At 36.8% G+C, this 21823-nt stretch overlaps 2 protein-coding genes across 6 annotated transcripts in view; one reads left to right on the top strand and one right to left on the bottom strand.

The window, feature by feature from the left end:
• The window catches only part of B3GALNT2 (beta-1,3-N-acetylgalactosaminyltransferase 2), a 44394-nt gene extending 23472 nt beyond the window's left edge, over positions 1-20922 (top strand). For 2 of the 3 annotated variants that reach the window (XM_027685048.1, XM_027685056.1), the window contains exons 8-12: positions 1104-1287; positions 1913-2038; positions 4127-4286; positions 4713-4769; positions 5138-7746. In XM_027685048.1, the coding sequence (XP_027540849.1) occupies positions 1104-1287; positions 1913-2038; positions 4127-4286; positions 4713-4769; positions 5138-5272 (662 nt within the window). In that variant the 3' untranslated portion in view covers positions 5273-7746. Of the gene's footprint in view, positions 1-1103; positions 1288-1912; positions 2039-4126; positions 4287-4712; positions 4770-5137; positions 7747-20755 lie in introns of those variants that run through there. The other variant, XM_027685044.1, reaches the window with a different exon arrangement.
• The window catches only part of TBCE (tubulin folding cofactor E), a 53483-nt gene continuing 36511 nt past the window's right edge, over positions 4852-21823 (bottom strand). For all 3 annotated transcript variants that reach the window (XM_027685035.1, XM_027685019.1, XM_027685026.1), the window contains exons 4-17: positions 21247-21435; positions 20094-20182; positions 19317-19416; positions 16829-16931; positions 12656-12732; positions 12300-12395; positions 11637-11701; positions 11483-11547; positions 10872-11024; positions 9985-10138; positions 9382-9450; positions 8264-8323; positions 6852-6943; positions 4852-6607 (exon numbers count right to left, since the gene is read on the bottom strand). In XM_027685035.1, coding sequence (XP_027540836.1) covers positions 6515-6607; positions 6852-6943; positions 8264-8323; positions 9382-9450; positions 9985-10138; positions 10872-11024; positions 11483-11547; positions 11637-11701; positions 12300-12395; positions 12656-12732; positions 16829-16931; positions 19317-19416; positions 20094-20182; positions 21247-21435 — 1405 coding nt within the window. In that variant the 3' untranslated portion in view covers positions 4852-6514. The remainder of the gene's footprint in view (positions 6608-6851; positions 6944-8263; positions 8324-9381; positions 9451-9984; positions 10139-10871; positions 11025-11482; positions 11548-11636; positions 11702-12299; positions 12396-12655; positions 12733-16828; positions 16932-19316; positions 19417-20093; positions 20183-21246; positions 21436-21823) is intronic.

The raw sequence follows: 21823 nt of genomic DNA on the forward strand, positions 1-21823 counted from the left end.
GTCAATGTCCTGATGTGGTTTCTTTGCTTGCCTTTTGTCAGCCACTCCATTTGACTTGCATCCCATTGTCTTTTTATCTAGACTTCTCTTCTTGTTTTTTTGTTATCCAAAATTAAGTTAAAAAATGTTGTGCAATGAAATCCTTCCCTGATATTTTTCACATTTTTTCCAGTGCTGCTGCTGTTAGATATACTATATCATGATGTTTTGACAAACAAATACCTAACAAAGCCAGCTTTTCCATCCCTTGTTTCTGTTTTACACCGATTTCAGCAGAATGTCCAGAGACTCTATAGGAGCCTTTACTAATGTCTAAGGTCTAGCACTGGCATTGATGTGTTCTTACTGGTCCATCATACCCAACATAAGCAGTGACTTTCAGAGTGCTATTCTTGTGTTTTTATAGCTAGGCCTCGCAGACATAATTGGTCAGTCCTGTTGTCCTGTCATCTGTGTAGGAGCCTAAATTGAGGTGTGTGCTAAAGGTCTTCCATCTTGTTTGTCAAATAGTTCTTCAGTACCACAAACTATCTCCTTACCTGCAATATTTTTCTAGCTTTAACCTGCAGTCAGTTATGAGATTTGGTTCAGCAGGGACCATCTGTGCTACATCAAAGCAATGTCTATTTGATTATATTTAGCATAGGATTTTTGGTTGGTTTGTTTGTTGTTTTGTTTTATTTTTATGCTAGATACATATACTTAGGAGTAATTAAGTATATAATTAACATTATAATACTGTATAATACAAGTAAGTGTATAACAGTAGCCTTTTTATGGTAAAAGTAATAGTGAAGTCCCTGACCGCTCTTTATATTAAAGAACCTTAAAAAGTTGAATTATTTTATTACTGAAAAGGAAAAGAATACTTTTTAGTTGAAACTTTCTGTGCAAGACCTTATACAAAAATACATTTCTTTGTTGTTCTGCAACTTTTACCATTTCATAAAAAATTTAAAATTAATTGCAGGAATTTCATAACCCCATTACTTTGAATGTTTTTTCAGATTAATTTTGTCAATAGATCGTGTATGATCCAAGAGAAACGTGAAATAGTGTGTAGATATGCATCTTTATTTAGTGATGGGTGTTGTTTCTTTCAGAAGGTGATGCTCTTTTACAAAACCTCCATACTCGCCCACAAAGGTTTACAAGTCACATAAAAAACCTTGAAAAAGAAGATACTTTATTGAAGGAAGAAAGCAGTACCTATGATGATATTGTTTTTGTAGATGTTATTGACACTTACAGAAATGTTCCCACCAAACTGCTGAACTTCTACCGATGGTAAGTTGAAAATAAAGTGTTTTCTGTTTGGAATGTTGCTGTCTGTAGTGCAAGATGATCCAGCAAGCTGTTATTTGACAGGTTCCATGAAATATATGCCTTATGTGATTTACTTTATCAAGTTATATTTCTCTCTCACAGTTTTGGGTGCATGTAGTGAGTAAAATAACAACACCTGTAGTCTTGAATGCTGACCATTGGTGCCTCAAGTAAGCATGAGCTGGCAAGACAGGCTTCTGCCCTAAGAGTCCAGGTGTGAAAATTGTCATGTCTCCTTGTAATTTCTTTTAATTTGTATCTAACTGAAAACTAGCAGTTTTAGTCTTTCAAAGGATGGCTTTTGGCCAGTTTGTATACTTAACTCAGTGTTTCAGTTTGTGGCCATTGCCTCTTGTCCTGTCACTGGATACCACTGAAAAGAGCTTGGCTCCACCTCTTTACACCCTCCCTTCAGGTATTTATACATTAATGAGCTCTCTCCAAGCCTTTTTTTCTTCAGGCTGAAGAGTCTCAGCTCTCTCACCTTTCCTCATTGGAGAGATGCTTCAGCCCCTTAATTGTATTGCGTATCTGTAAATTTTGGTGTGTTGCTCAGCATCTCATCACTTTTCTTTTTTGGCTGCAGGACAGTTGAATCAACGAGTTTTGACTTGTTGCTGAAGACGGATGACGACTGTTACATTGATTTGGAGGCTGTTTTTAACAGGATAATGCAGAAAAAATTGGACAGGCCAAACATTTGGTGGGGAAAGTGAGTTATTTTCCTAACTTGTCTTTAGGAGATAGCATGTCGTTAGTGAACAGTTTAGTGATTTAAGTCTATTTTCGTGTGGGTTCCCCTTTTCTGCCTAAGGAAGCCAGTTATAAAAGGCAGGACTTCTGTATATATGAGAACTTTGAATCTCAGAAGACAGAAACTAGTCATTTACAGTAACTTTCCAGAGTGTGCCTTTACAGTGAGTTAAACTTGCTGATTATCATATCTAGTTTCAAAATGTGTTATAGACATCTTTGTCATGATACTTAAGTAAATAAAAGTATTCCAGCAACACAGTGAGGTTAAAAGGCAAGTACATACTAAAGAACTGTAAACATTACTTTTTGTGATTTTTCTGGTGAGCTTGAGGAGATGGGGTGAACAGGAGAAACAAAACTTCCTTTATGGTCTGCACTTTATTTTGATGTCTGTGAGTGACAGGCATTGCTACCCATTTTTGCTGCTGTTTGAAATGGTAGATCTGATCAATGAATTTTTGAGTGAACATTCCCAGCCTGTATTACACTTGTGAATAACTAGGAGGATCAAAATAGTCCACATGTTCCCTTCCATTCATGGAATGCATTGCAGCTCTGGTATAGCATCCAATATAGCAGAAACTCTACACTACTATAACAGTCAATGTAGCATAGTGGCAAAATGGGCCTTCCTGTTGCTTACTGACGAAAAACAGGCCTTTGCTGCTTTGCTTCACAAATTTGGTACTGACTGTTGCTTACTCATAAAGTGATTTAATAAGGTGTGTGGTCAAGTGTGTGTGAAATAGCTGGCTATCTTGTGGTTATCTCAAAGATCTGTAAGGGTGACATCACGTGTAAATTCTCTAATAGTCTTCAGCTAGGGCAAGTATGAAGTGTAGGGAACAATGCTGAAATAACTATGGAAGTATAAAATTATTATCAAAGCACGTGCTTCTCAGTCTGGAGGGTTGCACCCTTCCTGCTGTGATTCAAAAGAGTGGAAAATACTGAGTCTAAAGTGAATTGAGGTATCAGATGTGACTTCTATCTCTTTGGTGCTTTAACATGTCAGCTTCTGCTGAGAATGTGCTGAGTCTGATAACAGATCTGCCACTCAGCTGTAATTTCTCCCTTTCAGGGCTGTTGTCTGAGGTGACAATTCTTAGTAGCTCACTAAAGCTTTCAGCTGCTTGTGCTCATGACTGAACTCAGCAATGCTGAACCTGTTTGTAAAATGGGGAGAACCTGCTGCATTGACACAGTTATGCCACTTAGCTGTGAGTGCATGAAGTATTTGTAAGGCCAGGGGAGTGCAATACCAGCCTGTTCCTGAAAAGAAAAAGCAGGATGCTTCTCCCTGCCTCACACAGCTGTTTGACAGGGTCCATAGTGCCACACGGTGTGGCAGCAAGCTCTGCCTCACTGCCTGGGGCTGGGAGTTTGTCTGGAGAGACTGCAGACAGAGCACTACTGGCTTTCTGCAGGCCTCTGGTAGTGAATAAAGTCTTCCTTAGAGGACACCACTGCCAGGAAGGTTTTTTTGTAATTCAGCGATGGCAGCCTTTGAACATCCGCTTTGTGGAGTTTCATTTGGAAAACAGCTTAGAGAAGGTACATATTGCTTCCTGGTTTTTAAGCAGCCACTAGTTTTATCAGGAAAATGGGTTGTGTAACATCGCTGTATCACCATGCCTGCTGGAGGCACTGACTTTGTGTCATGTTGATTAATGAAAGGGGTTAATTAACAGGACACAGATGTGCCTGTTACAGAAAATAGGTAAGGATGCATGTGCTTTCCTGGATCAAAACCCAGCAGCAAGGTGCAGCATGCTGAGGACCTGACTGTGTCAATGTTGGTTTCTGTTCTGAGAACTTTCTCTTATTACCCAAGATTGAGACCAAACAATAGTTATGATTTTAGCACTTGTGTTCAATTAGATGTGTGCCCTAGAGAAATGAGGCTAGAAACTATAATTAGGATCACCTTCTACTTCTTCCTCTTAGTACTGTTTGTTATCAGTGTTACTTACAATCGTTAGCAGTGTTGATAGGTTCCACAGAGGGCTCTCTATAATCATCTCATACCTAACATGGTCTTCAGTTTCAGACTAAATTGGGCAGTTGATCGAACTGGGAAATGGCAAGAGCTGGAGTATCCAAGTCCTGCATATCCAGCCTTTGCTTGTGGGTCCGGCTATGTCATCTCCAAAGACATTGTTCAGTGGCTGGCAAGCAACTCTGAAAGGTTAAAAACGTACCAGGTAATAAAGAGTTGGTTCAGGTTGACTATCTTAAACTGGTCTTGACACAGTTTAGTGATTTTTTTAGTGATTGAATGAGTTGGAAAGAACATTGCTCAAGTGTTAGTGTTGGGTTCTCCTGGGAATGTTTGTGGTCTCTACGTTTAGTGTCTGTTCTAGGTCAAAGCACAGATGTTAGATGTTTTGGACTGAGAACCTTGGGAGCTGTAATCTTTGTTTTTGTACTCTGTTCTTCTAAGAACAATGTATTAACACAAGAAAGCTGGGAGGATTAATTTAATAGCCCTAAAATAGTCAGACGTAGGTTTTTGTAGCTACCATTCATTACTGCTGGTAAATGATGCAACTTATTCCAGGTCACCAAGTCATGCTTTATGCTTTCCTGGTGCTAATATCTGTATTTTTTATTTTAATGTGTCATCTCAGGGTGAAGATGTAAGCATGGGCATCTGGATGGCAGCTGTAGGACCCAAGCGATATCAAGTAAGTCTGAAGGAATTGTCTGATCTTACAGAAAGAAAACATGCCTGTTCCAAGTAGCATAAAATAGGGGAAATGTTTTTTTTTAAAAAGAAATTGAAACAACCATTGAATTCAAATCCAGAGAAAAAAAAAAACAACCCAAAATTTGAAGATGTATTTCAAAGAAAAACCACAAAACCCCCACAAACCACCTGCAGACCCCATTCCTACCCTTGACGTTCTCTTATTAGGCTGAGCAGATCATTTGGGGACCTTTGTGTGCAAAGTTTGTTGCTATAAACAAAGAACACCTGATTCTTGAAAGTGAAAATTGCTGGGGACTAAATCCTTTGTAAGAAAAATTATTGAAGTGGTTCTCTCTCTAACAGGATGGTCTTTGGTTGTGTGAGAAGACATGTGAGAGTGGCATGCTGTCTTCCCCCCAGTACTCTCCCCAGGAACTGAAAGAGCTGTGGAGATTAAAGGAACTGTGTGGAGATCCATGTAGATGTGAGGAGAGATGATGGACTTGCCTTGGAAAACAGGGTAGTGTATAATGATCATGGAAAAGTGTACATTTTGATTTATTCCTGGAACAATAAGAAATATTAAGGTACCTTTTAATGTTGGGTTTCAACTTAAGCATAACAATATTTGCACATCCCTTTTGATAACTAGAAGTGGACTGATACTATTCATTTTCTATAGTATAGATTGATCTGACAAAAACCAAAATGTTTAAGATAAAAAAAATTTCCTTTTTATATAAAGGTAAAGACCTACTTGTAATTAATAAATGCACTTAAGAATGCCAACTAGCCTGTCTTTTGTAAATTAAAGGATTACTGATTTAACTCAGTATAGAGCAGTACCAGGATCCAGTGGAGAGCTGTGCTCAGCACCAGGGCATCCGGTAAGTCTTGCTGCAGCAGGTTCTGTGCTGTCTAAAGGGTTGCCCTCATCTGTGCAGGGGCTGGGACAGCAATGGGAGTTAGGATTTATGCTTACTTTGTTTATACCATTGCCATTTTAGATAAAAACAGTATCAAAGTTTGCTTATACCAAATCTTCAAGTACTGCAAACTTAGGAGGGATTTCTGAGAACTCACTGTGTTATTAGATATGAATCTGAGGTTACACAAGGGAAAGTAAAGTAAGATTGAGGACCAGCACACTAAAGAATGTAAAATAAGTAGCATTGCCTTGCAGTGTGCTGAGAACTTATTTATACTGTGGTATGTTAGCACTGTAGGGTAGAATAAAAGTCTGTCAGATTTTGACTTCAATAGTCTAAGGCTGTGTAGGTACTTCTAAAATTACTGCTGGGTTTCGTTTGCTTTAAGGTTGCTGGACGTAGGTGAAAACAAAGAGCAAAGTAGCCTCTCAGTGCAGCACTAATCTTGTCTAAGCAAAGAGATCACAACTAAACCCTGTACTCGGTTCAGTAAAACAAATTCTCACTGCTGCAGTGGGAAGGCAGTATAAAATCTTGGCAGAAGGGTTACCTTGAGTTTTATTTAATTGAAGCATTTAAGTATTATTTGGTATCTTTCAAGTAAGAGAAATGAGCAGATGCTTTCAGGGAGGTTGATGATTGAGTTGAGGAGCTGAAAGTACAGTTGTACAGCCCTCTGGTGCCACGTGTGAAACTCGAATTCGCCCATAGGTGTGTTCAGGCACAGGCTGTCCATACTGCCTGCAGCCACTCTGTCACTCTTCTGCAGCTCCTGTGTTGGCTTTTCCTTCAGTCTAGCAAGAGTCCCTTCTTACCACCGTACTAACACACAGTCTCCACTTTCTATTGAGTAAAACTGCAAAGGCTTTAAGTCATTGTCTAGTTCAACTTCTTTTCCTTCCAGCTAGAATAAGAAAGGAGAAAAAAAACCCTGTCATACTTCAACTTCATGTAAACCAAATATACATTAGGCAACTGCAGTCATGGAGAATCTGTCATATTACAGGAATGAAATTAGGTCCTAAATTACAGCATGAAGGCTGCCCTCCTGAAGTGAAATGAATTTCTTTAGGTAGTATTTTAGAACATGCTATTGACCTTTAGCAGCATGAAGTATTTTATTGTTGAATTACCCATTTTTAACTTACTTTAGAACTTTCGTAGGACAGTTTCAGTTCTGAACCAGGAATTTTAAATAGGCGATACAGCAGTCCTTTGACCTTCTGAATAGTCATAGACTCTGTCAAGAGGAAAGAAAGAAAAGTTATTAGAAAAATGCTGCTGCCACTGAGCTGTAGCTAAGTACCAGTGTTTCACTTGCTTATAGCAACAGTGAAAGGCTGTATTGCTGCTTCAGTTCTAACACTGCAATAACATCTTTGGTACCTGAAATCGTAACTGCTAATATCAAATTGGAAATTCTTTAATCTGTGATGGATACAGCAGGATATGCTACTGCAGTTTAGGTGCTTTGATCCCCTATACCAAATTAAAGTGTTACGGCTTCATAACTTATCATTTTTTAGTTTGTATTTCTCCATGCTAAACTAAGTGACCTTTGGGACACATACCAGTCAGGTTCTGACTACTTGTATCTGGCAACTGTTCCTTGAAGTTTTCATTACCAGGAATTGGCTTTCCCAGCACAAGTAAGTGAATGTCACTGTGGAACTAGTGCCATTCTTAGGAATGGTGTAATATTATTGGTCCCAAACAAATTGTCAGCAGAGTTGTTCATATAATGAAGTCAGTAACAGTAAGGGATATTTTTTGTAATGGATCTTGAATGCGTAGATGTAGTTTGTTCCTGAGGCGATACCTCTGTTTGCAATAGATATGCTCAATATTTTGGTTGAACTTTCACTTCTTTTGAAGCTTTATCTAAAGGCACAGCAATAGCGAGTTGTTCCTGTAATACCACATGTTGTACTTAGACAAATATTTTTCTATCAAACATTTTTGTAAAAGCTGTATCTATCTGATTTTATGCAACTTGTGATAATAAATGTGATTTTTATTTTAGAATAAAGCTTAAGTCTTTTCTCTCAGACTCCGTTCTGACACATCTTTCCAAAATATCAGCTTGATTTAGAACAGTCTTATTCATTCTAGTCTCACTACAGGCACTAAAACTTCAAAATACAAATTTGATAGAACTAGATTTCTAACTTAATGTATTACATCCTAGACCTCAGTATCTAGATCCCAGACTACATAATTGCCTCTTAGGACTTCACGTTTTGGTTACTTGGTTAACACATCCACCAGATTTCATACCAGTTAATTAGCCTTTAATTGCCTCAAACACATTAATGATGAAACCAGCAGCAGAGGTCATAAGACAAGCATCAACTTTCAATCTTCATGCTGGACTGAAAGTAAGTATGAAGGCCAGAAGAACAGTGACTTCTTCAAACCATTTCTACCTTTGACATTTCTTTATATGACGGAGGAAAGTCTTTAGCAGCTGACAAAGCCCGAGGCAGCTGCCACTCTTTAATACAGTTATTTGAAAAGGAGCTACAAAACAACTGCTTGAACACAAGCCAAGATTTCTTACCTGGTAGCTTTTTCTCTACTGGCTTCTGTTCAGGTTTCTCAGGACACTTAATTGTCAAAGCTTAAGGAAGAACGGTGAGGCATTAGTGGAAGAATAATAAGGCTGTTCTGGCAGGAGCACAGTCTTTCCAGTCTGTTTTTATTACAAATTGTTTCCCTTAGCTCAGCCTGATCGTCTAAAAAAATTAGGATGTAGCCTGCATCTGACTAGCATTTAGTCATTCTCTGAAAAATTTAAAGTAATTTTATTAAAATAATCAAGTTTTTATTTATCTTTGGTAAATTAGGGAAAATATTTTAGAAGTGATTCCCTAATGCTTAAGATGTTTTTTTGGTCAAAAGGAGTATTTACCTAAAAATGCTTAATTTCTATTTTGGTTTTTTTAAATAACCTGCAGTGGAATGGAAACTGCTTATTCAGTTTAAAACAGGCTTTTGGCCTTCAAAAGCACCATACAAATAGATTTTAAGGACATTATTAGCCCAATTCTTTTACAGAGATTAAAAGACTTATCCTTAAAAAAAGGTTTATATTACATATAGCCAACTGGATTCCTTGTTCCATTTAGTCTTCCACCTAAATGCCTTAGAATATAATGCCTTAAAATACTGTTTTGCTCATGGAGTGAAAAAAGGTTCTGTTCTTCTGTCATCTGGGAAACACACCTACATGACTTTGCAAGTCCTGGATATAACCTAGATAAAGTATGTTGACAACCCCAAATACCAAAGCTACCCCTATTTTTCTTGTCTGTCCTAAAGTTAACAATTTATAAAAAAGATAATACCAGAAAACAGTGCAGCTGAGGTTAAAACTTCAGATGTTTTCTGTAAAGAAGCCATTCGCACATCAGAATGGAGTATCAATTACCTCTGTTCTTTATTGTCATAATTAATAAAATCATGTGGCTTGGGTTGAGGAGGAAATAGAGAGTACACAAAAGCAGGGATCTAGTCAAACTCACTGATACAGTTCAGGAAAGCAGAAATACAACCTGGAACTCTGTGACATCTCAATGGCTTTTGAACCTTTTGTCCTCCATATACACCCAGGAAACACTAGCTTATAAAATATTCTAAATGCAGAAAGAACAATTTTGACCATTTCTGGCCTCTTACTCAGAAGCTGATTTTTCAGAGTCAAAGGCTGTCGTCCCTTCAGTTCTCCTTCTTCAGGTGCACCATATTCTGTGTGAAGGAAAGCGCATGTAGACGTGAACCCTTCAAGACTAAAACACAAGAGAAGACCTAAGAGGACTGTGGTGTAGGATTAGGCATGAGCCTGCTGCCTCAGTTCCCTCAGCACAGAAGGTGTTGGGGTCCTGCAGCACACAGTGCTGCAGACATGAGCCTTGATCAACTGCCAGAGCATTCAGGACATGGAGGTGTTGCTTAACATTCCCCCTTTAAAAAAGCCGCAGGGGAAGAGAGCTACTGTGTGCTCACCAACAGTGATGGGGCAGATGTTCATGGGTATGGGGATCTCTGAGGCAGTGAGCCCAAGTTCCTGAGGCACAGTGCCCTGAAGGGTGCAGTGCTGTGCAGCTGCCCCACAGGAGCAAAAGCCACTCACACACAGGCCTGCCAATGCATGGGCTTTCCTAAGGCTGTAGCAGCACATGGAAAAAGCATCAAGGGGAAGAGAAGTTGAAGACAGACCAAACCGGTGCTGCCACGGTGCCAAAATTGAGGAAATGCTACTTTTACTGTACTTGTACTTACTAAGACAGAGCGATGGGTATCTGGGATGGGCAGCAAGAAATTCTTCGCTTGGTTTGTTTTTCTCTGGGTCCCAATGCCCACCAGCTTCTAACCAGTCATTTCCAAATATCTTGCGATAATCAAGCTCTGCTCCTCTTCTTTCAGCAGGAAGGATCTGTACTGACACAGGAATGGCACATAATGTAATTGTATAACTTTCCAGAGAATAAAATCAAATTAATGACACTCACTCCTTGGTATTACTTGGTGTTCAGTGTGTTTAACGATACCAAGAATCTTACAAACCGCATCTCCAAATACTGACTGATCCATATATTCAGTACATTTTAGAGCCATTACGAACCCTACAACCCCTAAATCTGTGCACTGACTGAGTCATAAATGAACATCTAAGCAAAGATGTTGCTGTATATGATGACACAAGGATGTTTTTTGTAGTTATGGGTTAGACATGCTTCTGCTCTTCTTTATGATAAACAGTTGCTGAAAATTTGACTTGGTTTAGATAATGATATTTTCCTACTGTGGAAAGCAAATGTTTGTATTACTGTCACTGAAACAGATCCAACTATGCTGCTCTTTTTTTTTTTAAGAGTATGGTTTTTGTTAACAGTCCTGCAACTTCAACACAACACAGGCACTTGAAAAAAAACTCCATTGACCCACCTTATCCTAGTCCCCACTGAGTTAACAACATTCACAAAGAAGGTTTGGTCTTGTACCCTTACCAGCTGCCCCACTGATGTGGGTGATGAACTAACTAGTTGGCATTTTACTTTTCCTGCATGCAAAAAATCAGTAACCTTAAAAGAAACTGAAGACAATTCCTCAGGCAGTGATTTAATGTTTTTCCCCAGACTCATGCAATTTGTTGAAATATCACATACCTCACAGTTGTTCAAAACCTCCAACTGACTTATCTTGGCAATAATTAGCTGTATCAGGGTCTCTGGGTTCTTCTCTGTGTCCATGAGAGGGTTATTGTTACACTGCAGAGACCGTAAACTTGGCAGTTTATCAAGCTCATTGATAGATGACCACTGAAATGGAAGGGAACAGTCTTTTGAGGAAACATAAAACATAACTTCATTTCAGAATAATGCATGGTAACATTGACTTTTTCTGTACAATAAACATGACTGAAAATATTCTTTTGATCATCAGAACCAAGTACTTGGATTTTGTTTATTCACTTGAGGAAAGAACTGCACTACATTTAATTAAAAAAAGACAAAACAAAACAAGGAGCTAGTCAGAATTTCAGATCATTAGAATTATAAGGTAGCAGCGGGGTATGGCTAGCTACCATAAACATGTTTAACTGACATGCTAAGAAATGTTTTTACACTTCTAAATTACGCCTCTGTGTTGATCAAAGTATTCAATAGTTATCTCAGAATCTTACAATCAGACAAAATTTTAAAAAGCGAACTGCAAGTTATTTTTAAACAAAGATATATGATTTTACAAAATGAGAAACTATCACAATGTAACGTACCTGTGATATTTTATTGTCATTTATTGCAAGGCGTTTTAGTGAAGGAAACATTTTAGTCTTGCAGCCTAGGAAAAAGAGTAAATTACAAGACAAGAGTGAAAACTTTAAATAAACTGAATTATAAAACTATAAATAAATCACCTTTTTTACATACCAAATCCAGCATCAGGAAAGTGTATAGAAGATATGCCAGTGTTTCTAAGTATTAGCTGTTCTAATCTGAAATTTAATAGATATAGTGATCACTGTACATGGCACAGGAAGGTTTTTTTGTAAAGAAATACTACCTAAATTTTTTTTTTAAATAAAGGCCTACAACTTCTGACGTGGTGCATAATCACGGACAAATGAACAGCAGCCTCACAGACAGTACCCAGATTTCAGCAGTGTTCAGGGAATAAAATTTTCAGTGAGTGAGTGCAACAATTTCAAGCTTTCAGAATGGTTCCTGGATTTAAAATGTGTGATTTCAATAGCTTGTGGCTATTTACAATCATGGATGCCATTTAAATGCTCAGTGAAAGATAATAAGCCTGCAAAGTAGCAAAATGTGGTAAAATAGTTTTGTTTCGTAAGTATATAATGGAAACCTAATAACACACAGCTTAAGAATGTGTTGTTATGCAGCAAAAGTAGGATTATATTAAAATAGCTCAACTAAATAATGCAGTCACTCTCCTCAAGAGGGCAAAATGCCACTACTTCAAGATCTCATAAATCTTTCATGCAACATCAATACTATCATATTTCAGTCAACAAAGACTATGGAGATGAATATCCAGGACAAAGTATTTCCAGCAAATTTGTTTACAGCTACCTGGGGAGATGTGCTATTAGATGCAGTTGATTTCCATCCAGTAACTGGTTGTCTGAAAGGTCTAACAACTTCAGGGTCTTCAGGACATTATCAGGCCTGATACATCGGAAAAAAATCCCAAACAGAAACACAGAACATTTAAAGTCATCGGCTAATGAAAACACTAGTTTCCTAAGTATATAGTTGCATGCACATAATTGCGTACATTTATAAATGTTTTGAAGTACAACACGTGAAGTTTGCATCAATTATTTTACAGTTATGTCACAGGGATGTGTTACAGGACTGTAACTTTATGTACAACATAACTTTGTGGTACATCACTCACCAATGATTGACTGACTTATGTTACTCACCTTTCCAAAACTGTAATACTATTAGAAGAAAGGTACAACTCTTCAAGTGCTGGCCATCCTTGAGCACAGAGAAGAACCTGAGAGCAAAACTTTATTTAATATACAAAAACTGGGAAAAAATATTCCAGAAATTATATTTTATGCAAATTTGCTCTAAACGTGACCAGAACAAGTTGTAGCTCTCAAAAACAGAGAAACAATTATTAAAGATTTCCTAGTCTTCCCTTTTGTCCAGATGGCTCGCCAGTGCCTGAACATACTGACACAGATGATATCAAAAGGTTTCTGCGGTCACAGGACTTACAGTCCCAGGCTTGAGGCTGCCCTTGCAGTTGAGACTGTGTGACCTGGAGATGGAGTGAATTTCATTCAGTGGGCTGGAGTGACCAGGTTTTCCCTATGACTAGGTGAGGAAATGGCAGTACAAACTCTGTATATGGCATAAAACAGAGTCTTGTATGCAATTGTGAAAGTGTCAAAATGTTCAGTTTTAGCACGAGGAATTCCATAAGCACCGGAATTGATGGCTTTTCTATCGATTTGTGCCGGCATGCGGAAAAATATTCTTTTCAGTGAGTTTCTTCTGGTGTGTATTCTCCAGAGTCAAATGAAGTGTGAGCTCATCCTGCTACTCCTCCCTTGGTTAGGAAACTTACAAGGGCTCTTTCATCCATCTACATTCCTATTTGCTGCGAATTTGTACGTAATAAATTATTTTTAAGCTCCCCACCTCTTTTCAAAAAGTGATTGTAGCTGACTAGCAGATTCAGAGTTTTTGAGATGCAAGAACATAGACATAAAGATGCACAGTGCAATCACCTAAAGCTTACAGGAGGTTACAAAGATTACAAGAAGTGAAGTTCAGAGATCTGGACAATCCAATTAAATTTGTTATGTTCATAGTTAACCCATTCTCCTACAAATGTCTACTGTCCTTGGCCATTAGAGCTGTATGAAGTCATACAGCTGGATGTATATATAACTGTCTCATTATACATACAACACAAAGTGTTAACACTGAGATCTCTTCAAGAGGCAGCATCTGACTTGGGGCTCAACTGCTTCACACCCAAAAAGATGAAACATCATCCTGCTGCCATATCCGCAACACACAAAAACTTACAAACTCAGATAAAATGACTTTTCCTTCACCAAAGCAAGAGCAGGAAACACCAATATTTTATCTCTCTAATGTGAATAGTGTTTCTCTATGTGAACAAGACAGACCAAAATAGTTATTTACTGGTAGTGAAGAAGCATGACAAGAAACCTGCAGAGTCAAGAGAAATGAGATGCATGTTCAGCAACAGAGAACCTTTGGGGGATTCCTCCACAACCATCCTGTGTTGTGATGGATGGATGGAATATAAAAACTGCACAAAACTGAAGTAAAAGAAGATTTTTCAATAGATTGACCAAATTATTAGAAAATTGCCAAAACCAAATGACAGGTCACATCACAATTCAAAGAAACTCAACTTGCCCAATTTTCAGCTTCCACGGAAACAAAAGTTCACAGATCTGACACTGAATTAACACTCAGGAAAGACTGGAGGCTTATTGTGGAGAGCTGGTGGGGAGGCTGTAACAAATAGCCGGTGGAGTAGCCACTGATCATCAAAAACAGAAAAGTGGAAATGCAAGACCTATTACAAAAGAAATAAAGATGACAGGAAACAAGTGTCTCCATAAGTCCATAATGCTCCTGTATTTTTAGCCTCTTTATCCCAGGAAACAAAAAATATAAATGGGAAAGGTACAAAGAAGCTAAACAAAAATCAAAGCTATGAAACAGAGAATAGTTGTTCTCAGTTACTGCCATATAAAAGATTGGGACTTACTACATGAAATTTTTAGGCAGCAATATCAAAACCCAAAAAGGGTTAAATTGAATGTTAAAAGATGCGGATAGCAAAATTTTCAAATGGGTTCTTAATACAGTTAGATAAATCATGAAACAACAAATGCACAAAGATTAATTAAATAGAGATACATAATCTCAAGCTCATAAAGACACACAATTCCAGATTACAAGAAGCTCTTACCATATGCTTACCCTTTGCCTAGAATTTTTCCCAACTACCTGCTACTTGCTAGTGTCAGAAACATGATCCTGCACTTCTGTTCTAACCCAGATTTTTCTTTTACCCTGTATAATAGTAGATTATATTATGAATGTAAGATCTTAGTTTGAAAACTGAATGACAAATATAACATTATTTAAATCCCGAATAAGAAAAAGGTTTTAGAACCATAAATATGAATTCTTTACACTCAAATACATGAATTCCATTTCTAAGTCAATGGTTGCTAATTTTAGGATATCTTACAGGACATTTTTCCTTCTTGAAGATTATATGTTATGTTTTGAACAATCAATTAACAATTATACAGTAATAAGCTCTTTTACTGGTATAGAAATCTCAGATGTATTTAGATATATGCAAATAACACACTAATGAAAGAACTTTTTTGAAAACTGATGTTCAAGGCATGTAAACATGGAGCTATGTATAATTGCATAACAGTTAAGCATGTCCCTCTACTGCAAAAAATATTTCAAAACAAAGGAACAGATAAAAAATCAAAAACCAAATCTCTTTTAAGGAGAATGCCATATATTCTTACATATGACAGTAAGCTATTTTGAAATGCTGTTCACCCTTACATTGTTTTAGCTTTAATTAAAACATTTCTAGGACTTTTAGACTTTGCTTATATTCCCATTGACAATCAGTGTATATCTTCTCTTTTTCCTGGATTATATTCATTATTATTTTCCATTTTTGACTTTTCAAGTAACTCTCCTTAGAGCTTAAGCACTAACATTTTCAAGTGGTTTGTTCACAGAGTATTGATGTCAGGTAGGTCCCTTTATTTTTTCCCTTTTGTTTGACTACCCTGAAACAGCACTTTTAGGCACAGGCTTATGTCTCCCAGCTTATAAGGGAATGAATTGGAATAAATTTCAAATTTATAAAGAAGACTTCTGAACCAAAAATGTCTTTACAGCAATGATGAATCGTCAGCTAGAGCAGAGTTTCAACAAAAAATGCAAAAACTACATAATTTTAAATTGCTCTGATTAACCCGGGGCTTCTCTCTGAAATTTAGTTATCCCTAGAGAAGTCTAATCTGCCTTCAGCAATGGCTCCAACCAGCCTTTTGGTCACCCGGGATGGAGGAAAGCTGCTGGCAGCAGCTTTCACATTATAAACAGTACAATGCACTGATTTACTGTGATGAGCACTAGATGACATTTAAAGTGTTTGTAGCCACTTAGTTCTTCCATTCACTTCACCCTTCATATTGCCACTGTTATGGAAGGATTATCAACTGTCCTACTATAAACCCCGTGGATGGTTTAAGAGCTCAGTGAATGGACACTAAACAAAAATATAGCAGTGACCGTCTTCAAGCTCTGCTGCAAGACAGGAGAATGAAGAAGCTTCTTGCTACTCAAACCCCACTTTTACTGGATAGTGACTGGCAGCCAAAATATGACAATTCATGTCATTTTACAATGCAGTACAACAAAAACTGCCCCTGAGAAATCCAAATAATAGTCTGGAACTTACAAGCCTTTATAAGTAACGTGACACTACTGAGATGCAATTCCTAAGCCCCATCTCTGAAAAAAGGCCCACTGCTAACATATTTGACAACCAGACTTCATTCTTAATCATATCAGGGGAGAGTAATTTAAATGTTTGCATGTTTCAGCACCTGAAAGGCAGAGCTTTGTTTATTCTGTGCTCTGTGTTGCACACAACCAGGCATCAGGTATTTCAAGAACCATCAGTATGTGCAAAGATACTAAGCCAATCTCCTGTTGATGCAAAGTGATGCCAAAACAAGTATGTCTTGTCATATTGATGTATTCTCTTTCCATTTGCCTTTGTTCTGTTGCACGCATAAAAGTACAGATAACCTTTAACAGCTACAAGGAACCAAAAAGTTTTCATTTAGACAATTATACTCCAACTGCTTAATCTTGACTTGGCAGTTTACAGATGTAACTAACTACATAACTAATACAATTACCCCACAGCACCTTTTCTAAGGATGATTACATTTCAGTAGAATAATATACTGCTTAAATGTTTATTGTGCTTTTGTTGCCTCAAAAAACTAATGATATTAAATAAAAACAAACCCAGGAAAGGTTATTACCTCTGTCCATGTTATTTCAGTTTGATTAAGTGCCAGAATCTTCAAATTTGAAAATGCACTGGATATAGAAGCTGATGTAGATGGAAATTTCATTTTGTTTTCACTATATAAAAAGAATAATTATTTGCATAATGAATAATTGCATTTACTTAAGTCACTAGTTTGGAATTACATACTAAAGAGAAAAACAGTTTACACCAAAAAAATTTTAAAAATCACTGCCAAGATGTCATAGATTTTAAAATATAATAAAATATACTTCTAGATACATTCAACCATACTCTTTCCCAGTTTACTTTTCTACTTCAAGAATGCATATTTACTCATCTGTGGTCTCTTTCTCTCCTTTTCTTCCCCTAAGTTTTGAACATGAAAAGGATGTTTTTCATTAATATTAAGTGAAACAAAGTGAGATTTTTGGGATCTAACTCCTTAGTGTCAACTGAAAATAAAGAGCCTAGATGACTATCCAGATGCCAGTAAAACAAAAATATGTAAAATCCACTCTCAATAGCCAAGTATCACTATGAAAAAAGAAAAGATAAAAAATATTCTCAAATCTGCAGTCTTCAAATCATTTTTCATTACTCACCCCTAAACAGAAGTTTTTATTTCTTACCTAAGGTCTAATCCACCTGCTTGTTCTCATAAAAGTCCCTCAGTGTAGTTCATACTTACTTATGGGTTAAATTTCCACATAGAGAGCTGGTGGATGGTTTATCACTTTTATTCTTCCAACATTCCATGTACAAAAAAAAAAAATCAGTCGCAGACTTACCTTCTAAAGGTCTGTCTTTTTTAAACAAACAGAAGGTCAAAACAATAAAAAACTAATTCAGACTGTGTCAGTTTGTAGTTGTAAGCATCATATTCCAGCATCAATCTCATTTTGTTTTCTATTTCTTTTCACAAATAACTTCTGAAAACCATTCAGTCTAATCTACACTTCTCAATAATGAAAAACTGAAAAAAATATTCTGGGTGAATAAATTCTCTGTATTCTCATGCATGCTGATAACAATAAATCATTATATGCTCTAGTAAAATTAGATTTACAAATAGCACCCAGGTTGCAAACAGCTGTTCAGTGCTAAATATCAAAGAAAATGGAACGCCTCATTTTTGCAATACTAACTATAAAAATAAATAAAAAACCCTGGTGGTTTAGGCTGCTACCTATTTACAGATTTAATCCATTGTGTTAGCTCATAGGTGCATAGGTGTATACTAGAAGTGTTCTTTATTTTTAAATTATTTTGTGAATTCTTTCTTGTTTTGATAGAATTGCAGCTTTATTTAACAACAGCCTCCCTCCTTTTCCAGTGTCATCACTGTACAAGAGATTTCCCCCTAGATCTGTCACCATGATCCACAGTTCTTATCAGCATCATTTTAGGACAGAAAGGGGTTGGAGTTTGGGATATGTAACATTTGGTTAAAGCATTACTGATATTTCAGTTTAGTGTCAGGACACTTGATAAACATCATTCTTAAATGAAAGTGGGCCTAAGTAAAGACTTGCCTGGGCAGTCAGAATATATCAACAATAATAAAAAACAGAGATAAAGTATTAGGACTTTAAAGAAAATGAAAATATATTTACTTTACAGTTTTTCTATGCAGAAAAAAATTTCTAAAAATTCTCATGAAAAAAACCCAAACAGGTTTGCAAACCCAGAAGGCAAACAGACAGCTACTGCTAAACCTGATTAAAAAACACTAAGCAAGATGTTTAAGAGGTAAGGATGTGTTACTAGAGCTTTCTCGGGCAATCTGCAAACTCCTGCAGCAGTGTCATGGCAAGGTCTTGGCTTCTGAGGGGCCCATCTGCCAGTGCCGTGCAGACCCTAGGCACAAGTACCCAGAGAGCACACACTGAACTTGGCTATGTCTGCTCTGAAGTTGGCCTCCCGCTTCAAACCAGGCTCAGTGCACCCTGCAACATGGGCGCACACACATGTTAAGTCCGTTCTGCCTTGGGGGAAACTGAGCTTTAAAATCAATAGAATTAATTGTCTTAGATGTCACAAAAGCGTGTAAGGGCATCTTATGACACTGCAAACTTGCGTTTCTATACTCCCTGTTTCTTCTTTTCTATAAAAGTACTTTGAGTAACTTTTTTTACCTTCAGTCTAACTGCCTAAATCTATAATCCCTAGCCAACAAGCCAATTTGCATAAAAACGATGCAATCTCTTATGTGGAACATGTTGACAAATGCCTAAAGTCCCGTAAGTGTTCAATGGCTGAAATATATATATTCTATTTTTCAGGCAACTGATTTTTCTAATTTTACAAAACTCCAGTCAACATTCATCTGTCCCAAACACTTCTCCAGAACTTAGTTTTACACAGATGCTAAACTCCTAGAGTTCTAGTCTTTTCTTGAAAAGAGATGTGTACAAATATATTTGGAAAGCTAAACCCTGAGCCTCTTGTTTTTTGTCCCTGTCCCAAAGGAAGAGAAACACAAATATGAATATTTATACCTGACATTAAGTGTTTCCAGATTCTGAACTTGAGAAGCAATATCTATTACTGTCTCCCAAGATGATATCAGATTTTTTGATAGGTTTATATGCCTCATATCTGAAATGTCCTGTTAAGAAAAAGAAACTTATCTCAAATCTCAACTTCCTTTTTCAGAAATTAGAATTAGGGTTTGGTTTTGAATAAAATAAACAGATTACACTTGTTTGGATTAAGAGATACTACTGCTCAGTTACAGCAAATTTTATTTTGATTTGTGGTATGGACATGGCTTACAGTTTTATAAAGTAGCTTAACTTTTCAAATCCTAAAATGGATTAATTTCTATACTGACAAGAACTCTTACCAGTCCTTTCAAATGAACAAATAATACCTTCTCTGTATTTCTGTAACATTGTCACAACACACAGCATACTGTGTGAACACATTATTTGTTATATATTGGAAACCTCTGGTGTCTACAGAACATATCAGTTCTACTTTTATGGAGTTATCTATTCTAGGGTTAAATTTAAAAAAAACCCCATTGCTGAAGCCTTATGAAATTGCAGTCACAGTAGCAATCTATGACAATACTTGTATTTTTATCCACAATTTGCATTTCCTCTCAAAAACTTTTTAACTCTGTAACTATTGCATTAAACTTCTAAATATAAACTACAGTTTTAATCATTTTTTAATAAAAGGATACAAGTATCATTCATTGAAGTGAACACTTGGAATGCTAAAGTATATACTTTAGTTGTGGTATCATGCAATGTAGCAAAAAAGGATACTGGCACACGTTCTGCTGATTTCCTCTATCTCACCAGCATGGCTCACTGCACACTCACGCACCGAGATATCTACCAGTTTGTTCAGTTGTCTAAATGAGAAAGAACATCCTATTAATTAATCTTCAAACAGAAACAAGTATGTATAAATACCTGTATAAATAACATCCTTTTTATACATACCCTCTCCTTTGCAATTAGCATTCTGAAGATTGCTACATTGCAGTGTCATTCTTACTTGAACATCTCTGTTTTTTGCCTTGACATTGCTATGACAAAATAGGTCTGGTTGAACCACAATTCCCACCCCCCACGCTCCCCCAAAAACCCTTATCCAACTGAAAAAAAGAGTGATAAAGCAGATTAAATATAGCTATGCAAATTGGAATGTAATTAGGGGTTCCAAGTTAAACAGGTTTCTTGTAATACTTTTTGCAAGAGGTTCTGAGTAATTTGGGCATCCTTTGTAACACTTAGCAAATAATTAAAAAAAAATGTATTTTTGACTGCTTAGTATGTTCTGGGAGACAAAGGGAGAAAAGTTGTGGAATATCAGCTCAGAAGGAGACTGCCACCTACTGAACTAATACATCTCTACTGCTAGAGGCCATTAAAACTGCAATTTACTACACATCATTAAGTTACTTCCTTTCTTACCCTTCTAGGTACATGAACACGACATGAACTGACTGAAAGAGTTCTTCACTAGCAGTACAGTGACTTTCTGCCTTCCCTCTCTCAGTTACAAAGTCATCAGAGATACAAGTAAACAAAGATTAAATAATACTGTATAATATTAAGAAAACATTAAAATATATCTATTTAAAAAGGACCGCACATGTGTATGATAATTGTCAATATCATGATATCTGTCATTCCTCCCCAGATATCTTCACCTTCTACTTTATGAAATCAAAATGAGGATTGTGAGTACTCGAGCATGACATAATCCCAGTTCCTATCTGTAAAAGCTGAAAATTATGAAGCCACAATAGGAAGATTTCTTGTCTCTTCCACCATAGTGGAATTTTGGATTACTTTTAACATATGACAATATTATATGCATGGCAGTCAGCTTCCTTTCCTTTCAGTTGAAATACTACTTGACTAATCAATCACTAATAATGTATCTTAGATTTTCATATATTATACTTGCCTTTGCTGTTCTGCAACAGAATCCATGCCAACAAATTCCACAGTCTTCGTTCCAAATACTACTGTATTCTCTGTCCCATATTGAACATCTTGCTTATCATTCAATCCGTACCGATCCTTTACTGCAGTAAGAAAATCTACTCCAAAATTTGCCTTGTTTGGCCGGATAAATGATCCTCCTTTAGGATGCCTAGAACAGAGGAGCCAGGAAAAGGTGAAATATGAAAAGTTGTAGTAACAATGACTAGCCTTAAAAGTACTAATTATTACTTTTTTAAAAAAATACTGTGAACGAAAGTAGTCAAAAGGCAATTCTACAGGCTAATTTTAAACATCACTGTTCCCACTCAATGAGACCAGCTAAGACTTTCAAAGTATCTTTTATAGTATTTGAGAGAAGAGTTCACATTGCGAGATGCCATGAGAACTGAGGCACCAGTTCTCCAAATACATCAAAATTAGTGACATTAATTAAAATGGCACAGTGTCAATGCCATTATTAAAAATAACTGCTCTTTTGTTTTCAAACTCATTATGAACTCAGTTTCACTAGAAAATTAAGTTTCTACCTATGGATA

Source organism: Neopelma chrysocephalum, unplaced genomic scaffold (assembly GCF_003984885.1).
Source record: "Neopelma chrysocephalum unplaced genomic scaffold, ASM398488v2 Primary Assembly neopelma1_23, whole genome shotgun sequence".
NCBI lineage: Eukaryota > Metazoa > Chordata > Aves > Passeriformes > Pipridae > Neopelma > Neopelma chrysocephalum.